The 25678-nt window shown below is 37.3% G+C and overlaps 1 protein-coding gene across 1 annotated transcript in view; it reads right to left on the bottom strand.

Moving 5' to 3' along the window:
- Positions 1-2341: 2341 nt before the first annotated feature.
- LOC121295265 (tenomodulin-like) overlaps positions 2342-25678 on the bottom strand; it is a 41165-nt gene continuing 17828 nt past the window's right edge. The window contains exons 3-7 of the mRNA XM_041219711.1: positions 23342-23482; positions 18602-18709; positions 14189-14342; positions 11954-12090; positions 2342-5042 (exon numbers count right to left, since the gene is read on the bottom strand). Coding sequence (XP_041075645.1) covers positions 4833-5042; positions 11954-12090; positions 14189-14342; positions 18602-18709; positions 23342-23482 — 750 coding nt within the window. The 3' untranslated portion in view covers positions 2342-4832. The remainder of the gene's footprint in view (positions 5043-11953; positions 12091-14188; positions 14343-18601; positions 18710-23341; positions 23483-25678) is intronic.

Here is a 25678-nt window from a genome sequence, read left to right as displayed (position 1 = left end):
GAGGTTCTGGTTCAAGTTTCACATTTTAAAAAATCCTTCCTGAATTATTCAGTTCAAATATCTGAATGAATAAAATAAATAAGTATGTAAATACCTAAATGTTAATTCAGAAGTACTTTAATGTACATAATATTTCTGCTGACATACAGGATATCTACAGCCAATACCTTTTATGAAACCCAGTCCAGGCATATATATGTCCTCATAATCATATAATAAGAGTGATTGAAAGATTATACGTGATTATATTTTGGTAAACCCTCCCCCAACATCTACCAAATAAAAATACTAAGTGTCTGAACAATGAATTCCTGTCCAATATAAGGAAATCCTTCACAGGTCACTGTTGGATCAGTGGTTTTGGTTCTTGGTCAGTGGCACTCTGAGAGGCTAAAAGAGAGGCTATTTTGACCTATTTGTGATTAACAGATTTACCAAACCAGACCATTGGTTCTACTCTCAAAAAGAGAGAAAAATCAAAGAACCCTGACAGTATGCGCTCCCTGCTTTGTGGGCTGCAGATCATTGCAGGAAGTGTGTATAAAAATGCTGACACCAGAAGCAGGCCCTAGGTTTTCAAAATGTAATTACAATAGTAATTTTAAGGTAAATTATATTTCCTGACAGTGTATGTACTACTTAAATGGAAAAATACATATCTGTGTCAAACGGGATTGTATTCGTGTAGGCCTAGTTAGTTCAATAGGTTATATTTTAGCAAACTACAAATAAATTGTGTTTTCTACACTGATTTTGCGATAAAACTGTATTTTTGGGAGGTTTCTTTGGTTGAAAAAAAAAAAACTGTCATCCCCTATATAGTACATACAACACATTTCCAAGGTAAAAAAAAAAAAAACTATATAAAAAAACAACCTTTTAGTTTATGTTTAATAGTAGTTTCTGAGTGCAAGATCCTTTTCTGTCACTTATAATAAGTTTGTAGTGTGGCAGGTGTTTTCTTATTGCAAAAGACAAAACTACGCACAGTAAAAAGCTTGATTTAACAGTCCTCTTGCCCAAACTGCATGAAATGACATCTCTTATACAATAAAAGACCCTGGCCTATACTGTCTAAAATTCACATGTTAACTACATTGCTTTCAGAGTCCCCTGGAAGTGACAGTATCACAGTTGTATAGATGTGTAACCCTGGTAGTTTGCAGATGTAAAATGGCATAGAGCTTTTTTAGCCAGTGTCCATGAACAGTGGAGACTCATATGGAGTTTCACCAGCACTCAGCTTCGAACTCCATTTAGGTAATGCATTACAAACCTGAAAGCCATAATACAGCACTGTGAAAAGAGGGCAACGACAAATCCATTTGCATTGTTGACCTCTGGAGGAATTTCTTGAACAGGTAGATGAACTAAAGTAGTTTTTAATTGAACACTCACTCAAACTGGCATTCATGTGCCCGGCTGCCACTAAAAGTTTACCTTGTGCATGCCTCAGTGACCAGCAGCTGCACTTACAAAGAGATCCTTGCTGCTGGTTTATTTTTCTTTCTTTCTTGCTTGTTTTGCACAGACAACTCTGATTATCTTTCCCCATTCCTTATATTCCCTAGTGTCTGCATACGCTATCCTTGCAAATGTGAATTCTGATCTGGAATGATTTTTTCCTGCCTTCTAAATGAAAACTTTATTTATTTTTTAACTTCCTTAACCTCACAAATCCCTTGCCTGTACATAGTCTGTCAAATGCATTTCTGCTGCTAATGTACCTTTGCTGAAGTTGGAATCGAAGACAGAAAAAGAGTCTGTGCATCTCAGACGGGGAAAGTAAGCAGTTACATTTTGGGTGTTAGCAACAGGTAATCCTTAAGCTTGCAGAAGGTCAAACGATTTATATTTCTTAAGACGGATGAACACATTTCCCAAATCAAAATACCAAGGATTATTTCAGCAGACACTGCGGTCATTCAATAAGCAATGAGAATGGTGCCAATTGGGTTACTAACAAGGGAAAAGACTTCTTCTGGTATTAGACCAAGTAATCCTTAACATTTGGAATTCCAATGAAATGGACTCTAGCTCTAGATATAAAAAAGGTAGAAACAATAAGTACTAAACATATGGAAAACTTTTGCAAGGGAAGCCATTTAAAGAAAGAAGCACTGTGGGTTCAAAAGAGAAGAGCCTAAAGTATGGGCTGCAGATAAAACAATAATTGCCAGAACAGATGAGCTTCAAGCTGTCAGTCACCTGTGGATTTCCTTCCTGTCAGTCATTCCAGTATCAGTAATCAGTCTGGGTACTCAAGTAACCTCCAGTTTTTATGACTTTAGGGGGGGGGGGGGCACTTCTACTATTACACTGAGCCATTATCAGAAACTCCTTCAGTCCCACCTGAAATCAATTGCTGTTTTTTTGTGCATTGGATCTTTCAGCCCTGGTATAAGTGGGGTTAAACTTGAAACATTAGTCTATCAATACTGAGAAAAAATAATGTTAACACTGCACCTAAAACCTTTTCTTTTGTGTGTTGTTTTTCAACTTTTGAAATTATGTAAAGTAGTGTGTGCAGTGGTAGCCCTGCTGTGAGGTTCTTCCCTTCAGCTGTGTCAGGGCTAAGGTCAGGTAGCACCAGGCTGATTCTTCTTTTCTCTCGCACAATATCGATTTTTTTTCTTTCTTTGCTTTATTTTGGTTTTTTAAAACACGGGGATGCTGTGATACTGTCCAGTGTATTTGTGTGCCAGCCAGCCAGCCAGTCAGAGAGTGAAACAAAACCTTTAAAATGTGAAACAAACAAACCCACAGTCTACCATGTGCAATGTCACATCAAGCCAATCCTGGAGCTCTGCTAAGACATGTTTTGGATGTGTAATGCGTTTGTAACGTCACTGTTTTTTTTTTGTTTTTGTTTTTTTTAAAGAAAGCTGACCTGTCCTTCCTAAACAGTCTAAACAGCTTTTCTCAGACAGCATGCTTTATCTCTGGCAGGATAGTATTTAAAAAAAATGTGAATTTCTGGGAGATTGGCTATCACTGAAGTACACAGACTGCATATGTTTTGAGCCATTATCATTCCTACTGGGTATTCTGCTATTATGAGTCCAACTTGTGAATTCAATTTTGGTCAGCTTACTTTTCTTTACAGAGAAGCCTCCAGGGTACTGTGAAACTTGTACCAAAAGTATCCTTCAGCAAGGAGAGGAGAAGGATGAATATTGCCAGAATGACTGGCTGGGGTGGGGGAATTAAAATGGGTGCTGCATTTGTGACTGACAATAAGGGTAACACACTCCATTGCAGGACTGTTTTGGGGGGAGTAAAATAAGAGCCCCTGCCACGAATTCTGGGTACTACAGCATTTTTCCATTCAAGGATGCCACGATATTTAAGAAATGGCTTGAGTGTGTTAAACTTGGCTGCAAATGTCCATTACCCACCTCTCTGAGCTTACAATCTACAGTTGTACCAGTAATAATAAAAAAGACTAATAATGCCTCAATTTTAAACCCTGTTTAACGTAATAATGGGTGAAGCAGTAGCAGTAATGCTGTCAGAATATTAATGTCTTGCTCTTGCCACAGTAAACTAAACTGCCGTTGCAGTGAAATATCTAGCAGCAATGCCTGCTGGCTCTGGTATTTTTGCATACATATAGTCTCTTCTAAGTTATATAACACAAGTGCCACAATCCATTAACAGCGCTTGCAGAAACAGCTGTAGAGTTTGACCAAGGGAACTGCTGCGAAAATGGTGTTTGTTGACATTTAATATGGAAAAGAAAATTCAACATGCTGCTTTTAAACCTTTACTTTATTGAAGCATGCATATGTTTTCACATCACATATTTAGAAAATAAATATTATAACTCAGGCTTATATAACAGTATTGTTTTATACTAGACATCTCACCTTGTGTTTAATAGACTGGGGTTCACTGAGTCGTGCTTCAGCAACAATTTCAAAAGCTTTGTCACAGGTAGTTTACTAGAGATAATTCTAATCTTACAATGAAATGAGATTTTGGTTTACATATTCTTGGTGCATGATGATCCACAGCATTACTGGTAGAGCAGGAGACAGGGGTACAACAACCTACTTGATAGAATAAGTCTAAATGCAATCAAGCAGTGGTAATTCCCCAGTCTACACAAGATTAAGCACATTGTATTGTAACAACAGAACAGTAATTTAAGGCTAATATAAAAAACAATTCTCATTTATTGTAAAAAAATAAAAGCTGCAATTTCAAGTACCAGTGGGTAAATTGAAAAGCAGTGTTGTGGACTTTAGTTAAGGTTCACAGTTCTCTAGGGAGAAGACAGCTCAACATATACGAATCCTAAACTACTGGTCCTGCAGCTGTACTGAAGCTGTTCCAGTCCCACCTCTCAATGATAAGTGTGGTATTTGAGGAGGGCTTCCATCCTCACAGTTACAGAACTGTACTGCATGAAGTCAATATTAGTTAATGGTAAGCACTGTGTAAATAAATGTACCTGTGTTATGAAGTTATGTATACTAAAATGTTATTTACAAGCTATTTCAATAGCCCACACTAAAGTTCTCCATGCTTATTCTATGGGAGTGAAATTTATTTCATTAAGGTTCATTAAGGTTATTAGGTTGTGTTAAAATATGTAATGTTACAAAACAGAGTTCTAATTCTAATAAATTAGAAAAGGCATTAAAATAGCATAGAATAAGTGAAACACTATCGTGAATTTAATAAAACCTAGATGGCATTTCAAAAACTGAAAAAATTACCCACTAAAAGATTAAAAAGAAATTAAAAGAAAATCGGTAAAACAATGCCACAGGTCCTTACAGGTGCAGTACAGTATGGCACTTAAGCCAGTAAACACTGGTTAGCTTCTACACTCTCCCGAGCATCCGGGCTATCCACCAGTTGCACGGCATGACGATTCGGCAGATCACTCTGCCCCCCTGGTAGTAGTAAGGGTACGGCATGTAACCATGAAGAGGTTCGAAGTAGCGCTGGCAGAAGCGGTAACCACGGCGACAGTACTGGCAGCAGATCCCCCTTTCGTCCAGTCTGCTGTCCAGCTCCACTTCATTCTCACTCTGTTAGAAACAAGGAATCATTAAGCCTGAATACTGCCAAAGCCGTTTTCCACTCTCCCACATTGCATCCACTGGCAACTGCAAAGAAATAAAAGCTCTGGGCAAATTATAATTACCTTGAATGTGGAGCCTTGATATGATAGTCTTCCAAATTTAGAATGTCCAAGTACAGTAATTGTTGTGTTTTTTATTTTAAGGCAATGTTATTTGCATTACTGTGCAGTGTTCTGTGTTTGTTGGTGCATGTTTCTTATTGGTTGCCGTATGATTTTCCCATGCACGGAAAGGCTATATAAAAGGGCACTGAATAGTTCTGGTGCCAGATTGGAGCTAGGTTTGGTGTCTGCATTCAATAAAGCTTCTGTGAGAACTAAAACTTGGTCTTGTCAACTTTTTTTGTCAATATACAACAGTAATCACCACAACAGCTCAGTAAAACTGGAGCTGAGGGGGCGTATCCCATGACAAAACCAGTATTGGGGAGAGCGGCAGAGCAGCCTTGCAGGAATTCGACTGCCTAACCAGGGAGCACCAGAGTCACTTCAATGCTACCTGTGGACCCCCTGGCTAATATCGGCACAGCCAGAAAACACCACACATCTAGGACGATCCTCTGAGCTCCACTGACTGTACACTTCGTGCCTTCACCAGGCTAATCAGCCGAGAACCCCTTGAGGGTGCAGATGTTATTAAAATATGAAGAATGTTTTTGTTTGTTTGTTTGTTTAGATACATATAAAAAATCAGCTTATGAAGTGGCACTAGGCACACATTCAAATGTTGCTACATTTTCATTTTATGAGATGGGAACAAAAATATAGTTTTACAAACATAATTAAATATCCATTTGTTCTGTTATATTTTGAGCAGCCCCAAGAAGGAATACAAAAGCAAAGCCTGAGAAGGCTACGTGTCAGGAACAGGAAGTTGCAAGCAAACACTCATTTAACACACAACCCATCTCCTAGTCACACTGCCTTCCTGGCACCCATGTTGTAATCAGGTGTGTCGTTAGGCTAACACAATGTGGAGTAGGGCTTTACAAATGCGCTAATCTCTATTCGGCTAATAAGCACATATGCAAATGGACGTCTAATTAGATGTAAAACAAATTAACTTAAACCATATATTCATCATGTAATTAGGTATGGCACCAGATTTATACATTATATGCTTGCTGGACCTAATATAAACGCTAAGCTTTAACTTTTACTGTGCTGCAGGTAATGTTTGTTGATTTCAGTCACTTCAAATAACCTTGCTACTTAAATGTTCCACTTGTATATACAAACACAATAATGAACCTAAGAAGAATATATAGCATTGAAGAGGTGACGGTATTTCTATAAGAACCTCCAATATAGACGGTTCAGCAAAATATTTGATTCTGCAGCTTCTATATTGTGTATTTTAGCCATAAGGTTTACAAGACAGGGACCTCCTCTCCTCTGTGCTGTTTCACAACTCCTGTGCAATACAATCAATTAATACTGCAGATATGAGGAGTGATATGGGATGGAAGCTGTAGGTACAATAACAGTGATTTAACCTTTAACACTCGTACCAGTGTGAAACACAGCAAGAGTGTATTGGCAACTCCCTTGATGTGATTTACCAGGGCATAACACATAATAACACAATGCCCTTGACCTTGCCCTTGGTCTGTGCCAGTGACATAAACCATTCTTCACTTTCAGCTTTCTCTCTGACCATTGGCAGCTCAACACTATTTTCTTTGGCGCCCCTTCAATTAAAAGGAGTTTGACACAGCTGGATAAAAGGATAATTACACACTTGCTTTCATCACCCCCCCCCCAATCCCTTTAATTTCAGCATACTAATGAAGGCTTTCTTTTTCCACTGTACCATCTATCTTCCTGACCTTGACTTTAAGTGAAGGGGACAATCCTAAAGTAATTAGCAGAATAATTATGGGCTAACAAGAATACTTAAATAAGCCAGAATTTAAATAAGGGGTAAATGAAACCCAAATGAAAGTAAATTGAGTAGAATTAATAGATTGTGTCCGGGGCTGATAAAGCTATTCCTGGATTAAGCATGGCAGCCTGTGATAAGAAAGACCTTGATTTGAGCACAGCCGGATCTTCCACCCTACTCCAGTTGGAGGTGCTCATGGAGTCATACAGTGCACATTTCAAGAGTAGAGCATGTGTAAGATGAACATCCAAGAACACAGCTTCCTTTTTAATGGTACAACCAATAGGGTTAACAAGCCACCGAATGCAAGTTGCCTGAACTTCAGCTGGACTGTTACAGCACTTTGGCTCTACTATCACTATAGAGTAACTGTATTAACTAAAATATAGAAATGAGTGGGGACATCTTTTTCTCACCTTTCACAAGTCATACAGAATATGCACTTCAACATTTGTATTACTATGTTAAAGTTAAAAAAAAAAAAAGCCAGTGCCATTGTATTGAGAAATGGTTCTAATGTTGTTTTGTATTCAATATGAATAGTTTGAGGTTTTACAAAGTTGTGCTAGCTTCACCAAATGTTACATACATTAGGTCACTACATTTGCTCCCACTACATTTAACAAATAAATGTTACAAAGAGCCCAGCCTGGGAAGTCTAGACTTGTTGGTGCCTGAGAACAAATTGGCTTAAGAGTGCAAAGGACATTGCAGCTCTCCCTGTAGGTCCCTAGACAAAATCTCAAGCCGGATTTAAACCACCCTTGCATAACTCATGCTGCATTCCAAACCACAGTGCTTTTACCAGGTAAGCCACTGGGGAACCATGCAGCACTGCATTTATTATGCAAATTTTGACATAGTAAATAATAATGGAATGCTCATATTTCACCATGAAAATACAAAATAAATAAATAAATGAGCAAATTCACACAATTGGGACAACTCACTAATTATTTTACAGTTTCAGAGCTGTTAATCTCAGCGGTAAAGCAGTAATTGAATAATGCATGTTCATTGCAGTTTATATTCATATGGATTTATACAGGTACTGTAGGTATTCTCAGTGGTCCTGTATAACTGTACACCACTTACCTAATTGAATCCCTTGCTCCCTACTAAGACTATAAAAAATAATTATTTAAAATAACCAAATCCAACATTAATGTATGTAAAGGCCTGAGTTTTTCATTTAGCATCTGCTTATGATAAGAACTAACAAAGAGCCAAGGAAATTTAAGAAAGCTCAACATTGTTCTTAGGACTTGAATCTCCCATCTCCATCCCCATGCAACTGTACTTGTAACTAACTAACTTAAATCTCTATGTCAAGTATCTGGTGTTAGCTTTTCATGTAAAGTTGATTAAAAATGATATGGCTAGATTGTGGTTTAACGTAGTGTTTCCATTTTTTAAGTTGCTTTCTAGATGAAGAAAAGAGAAAAAATCAATAAATCAACTTACACATTCTGCATAAACAAACAATAGAAATAAATTGGTAACTTTGCATGGCATAATAAATATTTTTACATATAGAATATTTCAACATAATTTAGTATGAAGAAAAAAATTCTGGGACATGTTTTCAGAACCTTTACTACAGTCTTTAATTAATTAATTGTTAATCAAAAATGACAAACTTGAAAATGTTTAAGAGATTTTGGCCCTTATTCATACATAATTAGCATGTCAGTAAATGCATGGAAACCATTTATGAACATAGTCCCTTGAATGATATCCTTTGCTTGTTTGCATGTTTTTTTTTAAATTAAGATATGTATTCATACACACTTTTCTATGTCTGGGTGAGGTACAGCTTTGTGAATAGGCTTCACAATAAGGTTTTTATTTTGAATTTCCATACAGAAACTCTTTGCCTGCAGGTTCTAATTGAACCGCATCACTACCTTTTTCCCATTTCCAAATTGGATTCGGAGCGCGCGGTAGAAATCGAGTACTTGGACCCGCTTCTTGCTGTTAAAAATACGAAGGTTTGAACTGAAGCACTGGGGTTACATTGATGATGCTCGACCTCCTCTGAAATTCCTGTTGGCAGGGATTTACAAGCCAGGGAGCTCGACTGGAAAAGGACCCAATCATCTCCAAGGCTTATCTAAGGAATCTAGGTCAGGGACCATGTTGCAATTTCTCTAATGTGCCTGGATGACAGTTATTCAGTTTGAAAGGTGTCCAGGAATGCTCTGGAGCACCACACTTCACATGGCAGCTGTGGAGAAAGGTCAGCTGTGTATTTCCTGCAACCTCTGTCAGCAGAGCTTTAATGATTATTTATGAAAAGTGCACAGCAGGGAAGATTAGTTTGAAGTATTAATACCCTGTGGCAGGTTCTGAAGACATCGTCTGTTAAAAGCCTGAGTTAGTTCTTTCGGTAACGATCAGGAATACACCTGAACTGTATACCCATACCTTTAACATCTGCTGCAGGTTCAGAACAGCCGCTTTGCGATTCCACAGATAACAGATTGTGTTCTTTGAGAAAATAATGAGTAAAATTGAGGCTGCTGTGTGTTGTATAAATGTTAATAAGACACCATGTATATTTAAGCTGCACAGGATTCTTGAGACTGGTCAATGGACCACAGCCAATCTTAAATCAATCAATTAACCAATAAGCCTAATTAGCTTCTCTATATTTAGAGCCTGGAGAGTAATTCTACTCCAGGTTCAATCGATATATGAAATCATGAACTACTTTAGGACCTGGATGGATGTTTAGTTAGTTTAATTTAACAATTTAAAACAACGGTTCTCAAAAGGGGGTAGTGAACCAACCAAAGGGGGTAGTGAAATGACCACATCACAAGCCATAAAACTTAATGATACAGAGGTCTTTTTTTTTTATAAACTAAACTTTTCAATCAAACGCTATAAGATTAAACATACTACAGAATAACACTTTGATTTATTATTTAGTATTGTTATTTACCATAATAGTATACAATAAAATATGAATTTGTATATTTCTATCATTAGAAATGTACTTTCTTCAATAGCAAAGTCCCTAGAATAGGTTTGAGAACCACAAATTTTATAACATTGTTGGAATAAAGACTTGGATTGTCCAGGCCAACTGATATGTAGTAGAGGGTCCTCTGTATTTTTTCCTGCATTTCGATTAAATGCAAGCAACAGCATCACAGGGCATGCAGCAGCATCACAGGGCACGCTGCAGCATCACAGGGCATGCAGCAACATCACAGGGCACGCAGCAACATCACAGGGCATGCAGCAACATCACAGGGCACGGTGCAGCATCACAGGGCATGCAGCAACATCACAGGGCACGCAGCAACATCACAGGGCACGCAGCAACATCACAGGGCATGCAGCAGCATCACAGGGCACGCAGCAGCATCACAGGGCACGCAGCAGCATCACAGGGCATGCAGCAACATCACAGGGCACGCAGCAGCATCACAGGGCATGCAGCAGCATCACAGGGCACGCAGCAGCATCACAGGGCATGCAGCAACATCACAGGGCACGCAGCAGCATCACAGGGCACGCAGCAACATCACAGGGCACGCAGCAACATCACAGGGCATGCAGCAGCATCACAGGGCATGCAGCAACATCACAGGGCACGCAGCAACATCACAGGGCATGCAGCAACATCACAGGACATGCAGCAGCATCACAGAGCATGCAGCAACATCACAGGGCACGCAGCAGCATCATAGAGTACTCTCATTTTTGGAAAAAGGTCTAGTTATTTCTAATGACCTGCACTTGAGCTGCTGCCATAAGCAGCACAGTCTGGTTCTGAAAAAAGATCATAACTTTAAAAAACAATATAAATTAACTTGTATTTGAGCCAGCAGAGGCATCAGATAACATGGATCAGATCTACTCTGTTTTCAAAAGCTGCAGTGTCTGTTTACTAATGCGGCTGTATGCTGGAGTGAGATTAGACTGCAGATGTGTTCCTCTCTAACAATGATGTGCATGTGTGTTCAAGTGTGTGTTTGTGTGTAGATCTGAAGCAATCACCTGGTACTTGATTGTGTGCTTTGATCAGTTGAGTCACCTCGTCTCATGTAACACCCCACTGAGATACTTCCCTTGATAATAATGATTTATTCATAAAAGGCATTATTTAATTGGATTAGAAACGTTGTTAAATGCACTCATTAATATGGTAAATGTGGTTTTATTGTGTTAGTTAACCAATTTTATAATTGAGCATTTTTAAACTGTGAAACGGATGTTGTTGTGCAGTTGCTGTACAGCCATCAGAGCCTGCCTGCTACAGCACTGAAGCTCTTTTGCCTACATAGTTTTCTCCTCATTAATTAACAGATAATTAATAAATAAATGGATTCATCCATTAGTTAATAACCTCAGGAGGATCTTACATTAAAGGCTATTCAAAGCTGCCAGCACCCGAGAAAAAATATTTGAAGACACTGCACAATTTTGTTTGCAATAAATTATTTCATCATCGTTAAAGAGCCAAGTCAGTTTTTTTGGAATGGTAAAGGATCTTTGTTGATCTAAATAATGTATTCTTCTCCTTGTTTAGACATGTCTCTTAGTTTTGCTAACCTGTCCCATGCAACACCGAGTGTTAGAAATACCACATTTGTTCTGTGTGGTATATCCTTCTGTAGTATGTTTTGCATCCACTACGGCCCAAGTGTTGCAGGGGGACAGGTTATTGGTGGCATTCTCGTGTACCAGGTGACATAAATCAAGTCTAAGAACACCAGCATGTGATGTCTGATACAGAAACTGATATGCAAAGTGAACCTTAAACCACAAGCAGAACAAGTAGTTAGGAAAACGGAGATATTACATATCTAAAATACTCTTTAAGGTGAACATCATCCCATTTTAAATTAAAATCGTGCTTTCGCAATGGTTAGAATTCACTATAGATTTCTCAGTTATTGTGGAAACCGAGAAAACAGCACTCTGGTGCAGAGCAGCGTACAAGGAATCTGACCACTTACATAGTCGTTGACAGGGAGGTGGTCTGCAATGTCTCTGGCCTTGCGGTTTCCATTCGGTTTAGCGAGTAGGGCAGAGTACTCACGAGCCTCATCATCATTGGATAACTCTACATCTTCAATGTCGTGGAACTCTGCATCTGAAATGTAAAGCTTTATTGAATTGTCAAATTAAAACAGAAGATGAATGGAGGATACCCACGCAATCAAATGTTTCCATTACCATCGTCTCCTGTGACATGTCTTCTCCATCAAAATGTTTGTCATTTTTTAATAAGTTTAACCTGTGTGTTGGAGGAAAGCAGGCAACAATACTACTTGAAATTGAAAATACACCAATTCCTCGTTATATCTCCCAAAGCTATACTGCAGATTCAGAAGTATCGCCGTCCTAGAGTTGGCGCCCCATTTTTACAGTCTAACCGCGCATGCCTCTGAATATTATTCACTGCATTAGATCATCGATCATTTTGAATTTGCTGTATGGACCCCAAACATCGTTAAAAGATGGATACAGAAAATGACAGCGACGAAGAAAACACATAGACTGTGGAGACCGTGCCAAGTGCCAGTGAAGCTTCACAGGGTTTACAGACAGCCTTGCAATTCCTTGTGCGTTGCTTCAGAAGTCGACACAATTCAACTGATGGAGATCTGTAACATGATCCGCATTTTTCAGAACAGCCACGTGAATTTACTGTTCCACATTTTATTTGATCTTAATGCTCCTACAAGGCAGTTAACATGGGAGTCATGCATTAAAGGAATAATTTACAATGATGACAAATATGCCTAATAGAGACCTAAGAAACCATCATCTGTGGCCAGTTGAACGATGACTAAAGACTTGCGTTATTACCTTCAGAACTATTTGTGCATTATAGAAAAAATTAATTAATAACTGATTTTATTTCTGAAACACTGGAGAATGACTCCATCCATGTCTTTATTCAATAAGCTGATGCCTTGAAGAAGTAAGTGAACTATATCCACAAAGTTGCTGCAATTCCTTTACTTTCTGTAATAAGAGCAAACTTTTCTCTTCTAGAATATCTGTCTGTCAAATTATCATGCAGAATATTCCATGCTTTAAATCTTCTGTCCAAAACTAACACTCATGTAACAGGGTCAATAATGCCCCTGTAATCTTTCACATATTTATTTATCATTTGTATGTTTCATTTTGATAATTTCATTATTGTTATTGATTTGTGAATGTTTTATATGTTATTGACTAACACTCTGTAACTGATTTATCACTTTCTGGTAGCTTCGCCACTCAGTTCACTTGTTATGCCTTATTGGTAGCTTTGATCGCTTTACGCACCTGAATATATATAGCCCACATGTCTTGCAAACTGGATGGATGGGTTTGTGTCTGTCTGTCCTTTCTTTGTTGTTTTTTCTTTGTGCATGAGTGGGAATGCAATTTTAGTTTGGAACGGAGAGTAACAGAGGGAAGCGAAACGATCCTTTACATGGACTTTCCTGATGACGAGTGTTCGGCTAGTTGCAGTATGCCGGTCTGAACAATGCGTGCGAGTGAATTAAGAGTTTTTAGCCTGTCAGTATCTAATCCTGACCTATAGTATGGAAAGTAAAGTAAGAGATTGTTATACAGAGTTCTCGCTCGCTCTGATGTTGCCTCCCCTGTACAGACAGCGTGTTATATGTTTTGTTTTACAATGGTCAGTGTTTGTGTTGTCCTCTATTTTATGCCTGGTTAATGAACCGTACTCTTACTATATGCACTAAGCACTTTCCAAAGTGAAATATTGTTGTTTACACTTTGGTGATTAAAATGACTTTCGACAGAGCTTAATAATGATGATCTGTTAATGGAAAATCTATAATTAATCACTTACCAGTGAGCTGAATAGTTGTGGTCCTATATAAAGATATTGAACAATGTGTTAATGTGTTGTCAGATAAAAACATTCTCATTGATTTTATATGTATCTATTGTCTGTGTTTTTCTTGGTGACACTGTTCCCCGTATTTCAGCTCTGTTCTGTTCTCTGAATAAAAAGAACCTGATCAATTATTATTGAATATTGTTCTGTGCTTCCCGAACTGAACCGGCGTAATCGGACTACATATTAAAAATAGCCCCTCATTTTACAAGCTGTGTTCCCTAAAACTGCTACCTGATCAATATGGTTCTCAGTAATTACCAATTAGAATCAAGGCAGCCATCGGAGTTTAACTAAGCCAATTAACTAAGCAGGCACAGCATACCTTTGAGGGGTGATGGGTGGATCCAGTGAATAGGCAGGGTTTCACAGACTTCAAAGATTTTCGAGTCCAGCAGGAAGGCACGGTTCTCAATAGGTTCCTCAGCTGGCACCCACACTTGAGAGTCCTCAAACTCGGTTGCTGTGATATCCTCCTCCTGCCAAAAAAAATAAATAAAAAAAAATGCTTGGCAACCTTTTGTGCTCCCTTCAAAGGTCTTAGAGAGGTGCATCAGTCAGGTATAGTTTGATCTTTGTTTTTTATCCAGGGGAATAATAACAAAGACTCTCTAGTCCTGCAGTTGACAACAGACTCAGATTTTTTGCAGTATACCATGGTGTAAGGTTTGTTTTCTTCTTAACAGTAAGAAGTCAATCATCTTCAGGTCATTTCAATCAAAAGAGTTTTATCACATGGAACAAAACGAATCCAAAGACAGAACAGGACGCAATCACACGAATATTGTTAACAAAGTTACAGGTCTCAGCAGGTGACATCTGGAGCAACAAAGCTGCAGGTAAACCTACAGGTCTCAACAGGTGCTCTTCGAGCCCCAAAACAATCATTACAGACATTAATATACTGGGCAGGTTACTGCCCACTATGAGTGGAGCTCAACCTTCACCAATGGAAAGGAGTTTACTGGAGGTGTGCCAGCAAACACCCCATGACATGGCACAAAAAGCAATGTGTCACCCATAGCAGAAGTTTGTGGATTCAAATCAGTTTTAGCTCGGACCCGTTGATTAAAATGAACTTTTTAAGTAGAAACAACTCATGTATAAACAAGGGTCACAACTGCCATGAGAAACCAGTTTCTTATCACGACTCTCAGACACAGAGCCACCGCATGCTGCAACAGAGCCACAAGGACAGGACAGGGCTAAGCCATTCACTTTCATTGGGATTCTAAATGCTTTTATTCCATGATAAAACTATATGGTTCAGTATGGATAGACACCCATCATGAAGAATCTATTGACAGCATAGCAACAGCATAGCGACAGCATAGTGACATCAGCCTGGGAGTCGAGCTGAATGACAGAATCAGTTGAAGCAGCACTTACCTGATCTTTCTATTAAAAAACAGTAACAGCTATAATTGAAGGAAGCATCAAGTGCACATGGAGATAACAGTATTTTATCCACTCAGAAGACCCTTGTCCTCTTTTACTGTGATGCTCTTTATGGTGTTTTCTCCCTGTATTTCTCGCTTAATTGAAAGCATGGTGAAGCACAGTGTATTAAAATTTAGCACACAAACCTGATCAACCATGGTAAGGAACCGCAAATGCACAGTATAAGCATTTTTATCTTAATTCAAGTTGCATATCCATTTTGAATGGAACTGCAAGAGGGTGAAAAATCCCAGTTGTTAGCACTGGCTTTCTTATATTGACACGTATGACAAAAAAACCTGATAAATGGTAATGCATAATTGCAAAAATCATGGTATGCAGAATTTAGGATTATAAAAAGGAACTATATTTTTATAAAATGGAATACTTGAGCTTCTTTCAATACTTCCTCCCAAACAGCTTATAAATCTACTTCTGAAACCAATCAACTCCTATTCAATTTTAGTTTTATTCCAGAGAGAAATGGCCTTCTAATTCACAAAAATAGAAGCCTTCTTTAAGAGTGGAATACAATGTGTTTTCCACAGCAGCCCTGGTAAAGTATAAATAATTATAATTTGATAGTCTGTAATCAATTATCTGTAACTGGGTGTGCCTCCAAGGACCCTCAAAGAATAGGGACGATCTCATCTTCTTCTTTGAGAAATCATTTAAAATTAATATAAGGGATAAGCAGTCATCTGTGGCAGATTTTTTAATTGGCTAATAAATAGAAAGCAGATTGTGTGAAATAGCTTTTATTTTGTATTAATCAAATTAGTCCAGCTTGTTCACCATTCAACAAAATAATAATAATAATAATAATAATAATAATAATAATAATAATAATAACTAATAATAATAATAATTAATATAAATAATAATAAGAAATAATAATAATTTTCAAAAATTTTGAAATCACCACAGAGATCTCTCCTCGTATAGTAATTGCTTGTACATTAATTTATGGTACATATGTATACTGAGACTGTAACAGCTCTCTCTCTTTCTCTCTCTCTCTCTCTCTCTCTCTCTCTCTCTCTCTCTCTCTCTCTCGCTCTCTTTATATATATATATATATATATATATATATATATATATAGATTAATATATATATATGTATGGACGGGTACATTGTTACATAACATTACCTGCCATGTAACAAGGGATAGAGGGAGAATAATGTTTGATCTAATATTTAAGGTTATTCTTTATTGTCAAGCCTTCTGGTATATAAAGTGTATATTTTATAGTTTCACATCTGCTGTGCACAAAAGGTAATTTTGAAGTAAACTTTAAAAGGAATATACTATAATGAGTTTTGGTAAATAATAAAATAATATCTATGGGCAACTATGAATTAAAATGAGGATGAATTAAAGTTAATTTAATTCAGTTTTTCTCTGGCTAGTAACAGAAAGACTGATGCATCCTTGCAATTTATTGTCAGGCCTCCAACAAGATAGATATCCATATGTTTCATCAAACCCATTCACAAACATTAAGGAATAGCCCCCTTATGAAAAAGGTTTAAAATTCCCAGTTGATTAAACTAAGTGATGGTGAAACTGGCTCTCTGAGTGAATCTCAGGAAAACCTGCCCTCTTCAATATGCACATGCAGCTTTACACTAAAACAGAAAAATCTAATTAAGTTATAAAACAGCAATACAAAAGATAGTAGGGACCTACGGTGCTAGGCAATTAGTATTTTCAAACACAGATTAAACATTAAAACTGGATGGAGAATTAAAAAGGAAAAGACCAGCATCTTCGTTGTGTCAGTGTTGCTTCAAGAAAAAAAAAAAAAAAAAACATGAATAATCAAGACAATACTTATATTACAGCAGACTGGAATTTAAAAGACAATTGAAGTTGTTTTACGAATAGAGATGCAGCGAGACAAGACCCCCAGCCTGGAAAACTTCCCAAAGGCCTGAGGCCCTGCCTGGGACTGAGCTTGGAGGGGGTTCCAAATCAGGGAACAAACTGCCAGTTGATCTACAGATCAAGCCCACCTTATGGAGAAAATTAAATTTAAACACAGCTGTCGCGGCTTTGAATATTTAACAGGAACATTGCAGAATTTGCACAAAATAGTGGAGAATGTACATGACCAGAAGAAAAGTTTTAAATTCAAAGAAAGGAGCCTTGCACAGCTGTAGCTGTCATGTATGGCATTTAAGAGCTGTGTGTTTGTTATCTCCCACAGACAGCCCACTTAAGCCTTACAGAATAGCCTAACCAAGATCCTAAGCTCACTTCCAGAAGGTGTATGCACAAAGCAACGCCTGGTTACTGAGGGAAAATTTAAGACACACAGTCAGCATTAAGGTTACCAGGTGATGCTGCTTGATTAAGGTATTTCTCTTGGGAAATTGGGAAAAAATTTCTGTGTGGTTTTAGAAAGGACAGATGCTTTGAGCTGATGGAGGTGGCACCACAGCGTTAAACCAAAAACCATGGCAACATATATTACGTCTAATTTAGCTTTTAATCAGGGCTACAGTACAACTGCATGGCTATGATTACACATTTAACAGTATAACTGCATGGTTGAAGGTATATTATGGTATGGTTTAGATTTGTGCTGTTGCTGCGTAATAAATAAACGACAGTCTGTGCTCTGATTAGCTCAATCAACATTGAGGGTTGTATAACATCAAATAATTGCTTTGGGACTTTGTTTGAGACTTAATTGGCTCAATTATCAGTTAAGAACATGGCTGAATCAAATACCTGCTATGCAGAGGTCAGATTTGCCCATCACCGATATAGATGGAATTCAGTAACTTCCATCTGAAGGGATTTTATGTCAAATTTCAGAGCAGGCAAATACTATATATGAAATTTTTGCTGAAAGAAACAACTGCTGCTAGTGATAGTTTTTTTTTTTTTCTTAACAGTTATTTTTATTCATTTTCCAATTTTCTCCCAATTCAGAATGTCTAATTCTTATTCAACCTGGCTCACCACTGCAACCCCTGAACTGACTTGGGAGAGATGAAGACAAGCACTTGCGTCCTCTGAAATGAGTCCCATCAGTCGTCCGCTTTTGTCACTCTGCAAGCCTGCCGTGCAGCCATATCCAAAACTTACAGCGTTGGAGGACCACACAGTTCTGAATCCTGGCCAACCACAGGGGTTGCTGCAGCGCTTGGCCAATTGTGCACTGCCCCCTGGGAACTTCCATCCATGGTGGCATAGCTTGGATTGAACCGGTGATCTCCAAGCTATAGGGTGCATCCTGTGTGCGCCACTCAGGAGCCCCAACTCTTACTGATGTTAATAAAACTCACCAGCCCCACAGCATCTCCACTCTCCTGTTCTGTGATGTTGGGAAGTTCTTTGGTTTGGGTCCTGATGTAACATTTATGATGTTTGGCAAAGCGGATTCCAGTTATTCCCTTTACACAGAGAAAAATAAAATAACTTTATTTTTTATAGAGAGATGGGATACACTTAAAAAGAGAGGTACAGAAAACAACTGCTTTGTATGGGTCTGAAATACATGTATATTGAAATATATCAATAGAAAATATCACTAAAGAATAGAAAAGGTTAACATTTTCACTGCTACCCAACATACTTTAATACTTTGGGGCTTCAAGTATTTCATTTGAAAGCAGATTTTTAACCCACAGACAGCTGGATACTCTTTCCATTGCAATTGTAGAAAAAAATGTTGGACATTCAAATATGTAATTGGATTATTTTCCGTCTGCTTTCCTAGACCATTGCTGCTTTTAGAGTAAGAAACTAGTTAACCAAGAATAAATCATATCTGACTGTAACACAAAGTGAGATCAAAGTTTTAGTCAAACAAATGTTCTATGATGCAATACTAATGCAAAACGAATAAGTGGAATTGATGCATATGTCCATAGGTGGTTCTACCAGGACAGTATGTAGCCCTAGCTGTGGAACACATCTCCACAAACAGAAGCAATGCATATAGCATAGTATGCTTATACATGTCATGGCAGCACATGTGTTGTACATTCATATGAAGGGCTTAATAACATTATACTCACCTACTGTGAAAAATACTATAGTGCCATCCTAAAAAAAATACACTATAGTGAGTTTCTGATTGTTAACTACAGTACATAGTTTAATATTTTACAGGATACTATAGTATTTGTTTTTACTGCATGGGGGACAAGGGGTACTTACCATGTATACGTACTGTAAATACAAAAACCCTTTTGAAAACGTCTAGTTTAACTTGAAAATAAAAACCCAGTGTGTGTCTTCCTTTTTCTTGTGATCAGTCCCTATTTAATTTGTTGTTTTGGAAAAAAATCGTCTACATAAAGAAAGGCTGTTTTTCCCTGTGAAATACAGAATCTGCAGATAAGACACAGTGATTGCTAGAGTCACTCAAGCAGAAAATAAAGAGACTGTTCATTACATGTAAACGAAACTGCAAAGGGATGTGATTACAAAATGCAGAAAGTGTCAAAATAATTCCTTGTCATTTGGCTGATTAAACTTACAAACAGAAACTCTGCATCTCATTGTGCAATTATCTGATTGTAATCACCTATTGCTTACTCCTCAGTGTAATGGTTAAAGACCTTTCTTTTAATCTGGGTTGTATCTTTCTGTTTTCATTTTCCATGCTGTCAGCTCAAACCATCGATGATCTATGTTATAAAGGAAATGGTATGCATGATGTTTTTTCTGTTATCAGATTGAGATATAAGCATGTCTCCTTTAAAGAACATTTTTTAAAGGAGACAACTGATCATCTTTCCTTTTTATATGGTAATAAACATTTCCTGGCTGGTCCAGTACATAACCATTTTAATCTATTTTCTATACACACAGTAATGAACTATATCTTTTTTCTGGCGACAGAAATTATTTCCAAATCCCCTTATTACAAAGGCTGTGGAGACAGCAGTAATTCCCGCTGTTGTCTTAAAAACCAACCAATCCCATACCAAGAACTTCAAGGAATTCAAGAAATGAAACCACAGCGAAATTATTATAGTGAATTTAACAATATGGATCTAAAAGCAAGTCATTTGATACATTGAATCTAAAAGCTTGTAGATACAGGGATATGGTAGAATTTAGAGAACCAGAACATTCAATACAGAGTCATTTATGGGTATCTAAGAGCAAGTTTTCAAAAGGGAGAGGAAAACATAATTCTGGTACATGTCAACTTTGTTTGAATTCTTGTTTTACTGAAAGGGGAAACATAAGTTTTTACTATACATACTATTTTTGTTATTATTACAGTATAATATTCTGAAATAGTTTTTGTCTTTAATATTACTCCAGGAGCTGAGTTTTGCTAAATGAACCCGTTTTAATAGACACACCACAGAAAGACGCTAAGGTCTTCTTTTATACTACAATCCTATATCCCATACTATACACCCCTGTTGCATTCACATCTGCCTCTGCTGCAGACTTTTATTTTAACTGATTCTTATGTATTTTGTTCAGTCCTCCAGTTTTTTCTTTCTTTCTGAGGTATCTCTCATGTTCTCAAGCAGCTTTTCAGTTGTCCTCAGGACATCCACATTAGCCTAAGAAAATTGAAATGGAACAGTGCTTTGGGTCCTGATGGCAGTTTTCTCCATATTTTTCTTCAGACTTTCTAGCCTTGGGTCTCAGAGAAGATTGTTTTTAAGGTGACTTTAGAGTATCTAATGACCTGCAACATCCGTTCTCTATAAAAAATCAATTTCACTCTCTGCCTTCAGCTAACACTTAGGAAGTTCCTGTTTTTTTCAATTTTCTAAAAAAATATTTTTTCTTTGTTTAGCCGTTTTTTTTTTTTAATCTCACTCTCTCAGCACACCCCTCAACAAACAAATATAATGACGTAATGTTTTTGTTTGTTTGTTTTTTTTAATCAAAAATCTTTGGAACTCTACTTGCTTCCTCTCTCTTTTTTTCTTCCAGTTGTCTCTCGAACCAATAAATCTTCATGCACTAATAGAGACTGGAAATAACCAAGAACCGCCAAGGTAGAATTGAAATAAATGGATATAGCTGGGAGTTATTTTTAGAGTAGGGGTAAAATAAAAAGTTTGTGACTCATTACAAAGGGCCAGTAAGACTTTAAGTGTTTTAACTACACTGCAATGGCATTGTAGTTACACCGTTATTACACAAGCAAGTGTGTAGTTACAATGTAACAACTTGTTTAATTACACAGTGAAAAATGATACTCTCCTCTTTTGTAATTACAGTGTGTTTCAATGCGATTTATCATTTACAATATAAATACTATGTAACAGCACATGCAATTACAGTAAAATCACAATGTAGATAGAGACACTCCATGTAAAGTCTTACTACAGAACCAAACTAGATATTAAATCAAGGACCTATAACTCAGATGATTAGAATGGCATCATTCTTATGTTTTTATATACCTGCCTTCCAAAAAAGCATTTTAATATCTGTGATAGATCGTAGGCAGGCAACAAGTATGCTGTTCTTTGTTTCAATCTCATTTTTCTTGTTAGAAAAGTAATCAGTTTTTACAAAAGTGATTCACCGATGTTTTGTTGAATTGAAGGCATAAAAGAGAAACAAGGAAAGGAGAAGTCGCGAGCTTCTTCTTTTGGCTTTCAGATAAGTATAGATTATTGAAGATAAAAGTTCTCAGTTGTAAAGTTACAACCAGACATCTTAAAGGTTACATGGTGACAACAGTTTGCAGGTCTCCTCTTTTCAAGCACAGATCAGAGCAATACAAAGAACATTTCAGTATTCTCAGTTTAAATGCACTCTCAGTGACATTATGATTTTTCCTTAACCCAATCAGAAAAACACAAATCTCTTATCACTCTGTTAATTGCCCATTTGTCCTAACCCTAGCTTTAAAGCATCTGGTTCAATCCAGTTTATCTTTGAGTTAACCAGTTTTTATAACCCTCATAAAATTAACTGTAATTTTCTAAGAAAACCTGTTTTATTTCTAGTTTGCACTGTCTAAGTAGGAATTTAACTAGAATCTGGCTTAATCTTTAACCCATTCTGTGAGCTGTACTCTAAGACCAAAAATGTATTTATATCTAAAAAAAATGTTCCAACATATATATTTTTTTAAATATATGTGAGATTATATATTTGGGAGTAATGCACTGCAATAAGAAATATAATACAGCACATTAAAATATTTTCCAAGGTTCTTATATTTAACCAGTTTGCTTTGAATGTTAGCTAACTGGAGTCTAAACAATTTAGGAGCTGTTTCTTTCTTTTTTTTTATTATTACAAGAAAAAAAGTACTTTAATATTTAATAAATAATGAAAACGTTAAGCAATTTGTTTCTAAACAACAGAGATGAAGGAGGTGTCTGTGTGTGTCGTAGATTCATTGATATTGTTGTCAAATAGAATAGAGAATGATGTCTTTCAAGTAGCATGTATGTATTTCAAGTCACTGCTGTGATGCATATTTTTTGTACCATCAGTACAGTTATGGAGCACAATACACAGAACTACAGGACAGATTCAATCACCAAATCTGTTTGAACCATTACAAAGTTTGCCTTCACTATTTCTCAAGGGGGAAAACAATGTAAAAAAAAAAAAAAAAAAAAAAAGAAAGAAAATTCCCAGAATGCTAATGTAACTGCTGCTCCCTAAACCCAAGCTAGTTTTATAATATAAAAGAGAAAGTAGCTCAAAATGTCATTTGCATTTCTTTATTTGTACTGATGTATGCTGTTTGCTACAATTCTGAGTGGTTCTAGGGTATCTTTCTCTAAACTTGCCATTGATATAGGCAGATAGTTGGTGGGACTGTCAGAGTTGAGAGGTCACATGATGTAAAAGGAATGTGGCATCCTGGATTTCAGGATTCTCTAGACAAGCTCTGCGTAGCTCAAAAGCAAGTGTCTGAAGCTACAGCACTTCTTTAAGATCAAGGCAAACTTAGCACTGATGCAGTACAAGCAGAAAAAAAACAAGCCTACAATTACACCTTTTATTGAACATTGCAGGTTATAACTGTGCTGGATTGTTTGACAAAAAGAAGATCTCATGGTACGGATTATGCTCACATTCTTGAAGTCGTGGATCTCCAGAACCTCTTCGCTGCCATTCCCAGTGCGGAACACTTCGATCCTGTTCTCAGAGTCGATCTCCATTAAACTGTCTCTCTCTTCTCCATCGATCATCACCTTATACTGCAGGTCATACACCTGGATGAAGAGAATCAGGAGCTCAGACAGTGGTAATGGAAAGCAACAGTTGTTCATACCAATCCAAAAAGAATGCAGTGAATAAATCAACCTTTACCTAGCTGGGATGAGCAACAGCTCAATTTTTTTTTTTTTGACAGCATTTTACAGCACTGAGAAATCACCTTGGAGTTTAACATTGTCTAAATAAATCCAGCTGTGGCTTATGCCAGAGGAAGAGCAGATTAAACAAATCAACCACCCTAAACAATAAACATACTGTATATTGCAGCTCATGGCTCAGTTGCTTCCTCTTGCAAAAGACATACACTTTAACATATTGTAGCATTGCATGGAAATGGAGCAGGCTCACATAGGTTTTGCAGGCTCTAGAATGCAGCGGTTTATTAAGCTGGGACTCTACACCTAACAGGTAAAGTGTACTGCTTTACCAGCCAGCGGTACAGCTACAGCTGAGCATCATAATGCTACTCAGACTGCGACAAAATAATACAATCAAATAAAAGAAAGCCCAAAGTGTGCTGTTTTGGCTATGTGCTACAGTCATCTGGTTTTCCTTAGTTGTTTTTTAGTCCCTCTCTCACTGTTCTTCTTCTCCAGCAGCAGCTTGTTAGTCTCAGCAGCATGTTCCTCTCAGCAGCCCACTACTTATCCCCCTTGTCCAGGCCACCCCCCCCCCCCCCCCCCCCCCCCCCCCCCCCCCTCCTGTTGCACCACGTGCACCAGTCACTAATCCCAAGCATGCACGGTTTCTCATTCTCGAGCCCCTGATTTGTAGCAGCAATGTTGCAGTCGTGTCCCGCTCGCAGGGTAAGCCAAGCCTCCAACTGGTGGCAGTGTTCCTGTCTCTGACGTCCCTGAACACCTGCTGCCATTGAACCTTTGACCCTGGGTCACAGAATCTTCCCAGACCCAGAATCGTTACAATATATTCCATTTTCCTTTGTAACAAATGATGTTGTTCACATGTATAAGGCAGGCATTACTCGCCCACACCATGGAATTGTGAGAACTGTTCATTCATGCTGAATGCCTGGCTTATACATGTGATCAATATAATTAATTACAAAGGAACATGGAATGAATCCGGGTAATTAAATCCACATGAATTAACAGGACACTATTCAAAATTAATTCCTTCAGAACTCACAGGAAGTGTATAAGATATTTGGATGTTATTCCTGTGGTATTGTTGGAATTCATTATGAATTTGCCCTTACGGAAATGACCTATAGAAAGTCCTATAGTAAATTGGTCAAGTCCTATAAAATATCCTTTAGGATTTCTTTAAAACCTTTTTAGTCCCATAATGTCCTATGGTACCACTATAGGATCCTATAGGGCATTTCTGTAAGGGTGGAGCCATTATTTTAAAGTGTTATCAGTAAATGACTTTCACTAGAGGTGTTTTTTTGTACATTTGTATTGAAGCATGTATGCTTTTTATGATCCTCATATAAATCTGATAGCTTACAAATGCATTACATATTAATAAATTTTTTTCAATTTCAAATTCAACTAGTAAATATTTAAATGTCTTTCCTTAACAATCACTTTCATGACTTTTAAATATTCTGCACCATGCTGTACTTGGTCTTCTTGGCCCAATAGCAGTTCATTTTCAAATGCCAACACAAATAAATTGATTTATCTGTTCCATCCCAGAAGCTAATGTCATTTGTTTGTATAAGTGAATTTGTTGAAAGTATATTTGATGCAAATAGGGACTTGGCACAATTAATTTAAATGTCTGGTTTTAGAAACGGCTTAGCAATGTAAAATAATCCAGTGGAACATTTAAAAACATGTGCATTGAGTGTATAATGCTTAATTTGTCTCAATGTTTTGCCAATTATTTTGCAGGCTTTTAACTACTGTAACGAGTTCAAACATGGTCACAGTCAAAATGGATTAAATCAGAAACTAAATTTGAAACTGAAATACTAATATGTAATCAGACAATTGATAAATCCATAACAACTAAATTCCAACATGCATAAGGAGTGAGGGAGCTGAAATTAATTTTGATGTCAGAGTAAATTAATATGACATCAAGCAAATATTTTGCTCATTGTTGAAATATCCAGGTCCATTGTTGGCAAATAGCATGTTCCATACTAGCAGGCCCCGTACAGTTATAGAAAAATATTGAATATTAGCTGTGATATTTATTAAGCTGTTGTAGAATATCATTAA

Source organism: Polyodon spathula, chromosome 20 (assembly GCF_017654505.1).
Source record: "Polyodon spathula isolate WHYD16114869_AA chromosome 20, ASM1765450v1, whole genome shotgun sequence".
Taxonomy (NCBI): Eukaryota; Metazoa; Chordata; class Actinopteri; order Acipenseriformes; family Polyodontidae; genus Polyodon; species Polyodon spathula.
The sequence above is the reverse complement of the archived record's forward strand: the minus strand, read 5'-3'. Positions and strand labels throughout refer to the sequence as shown.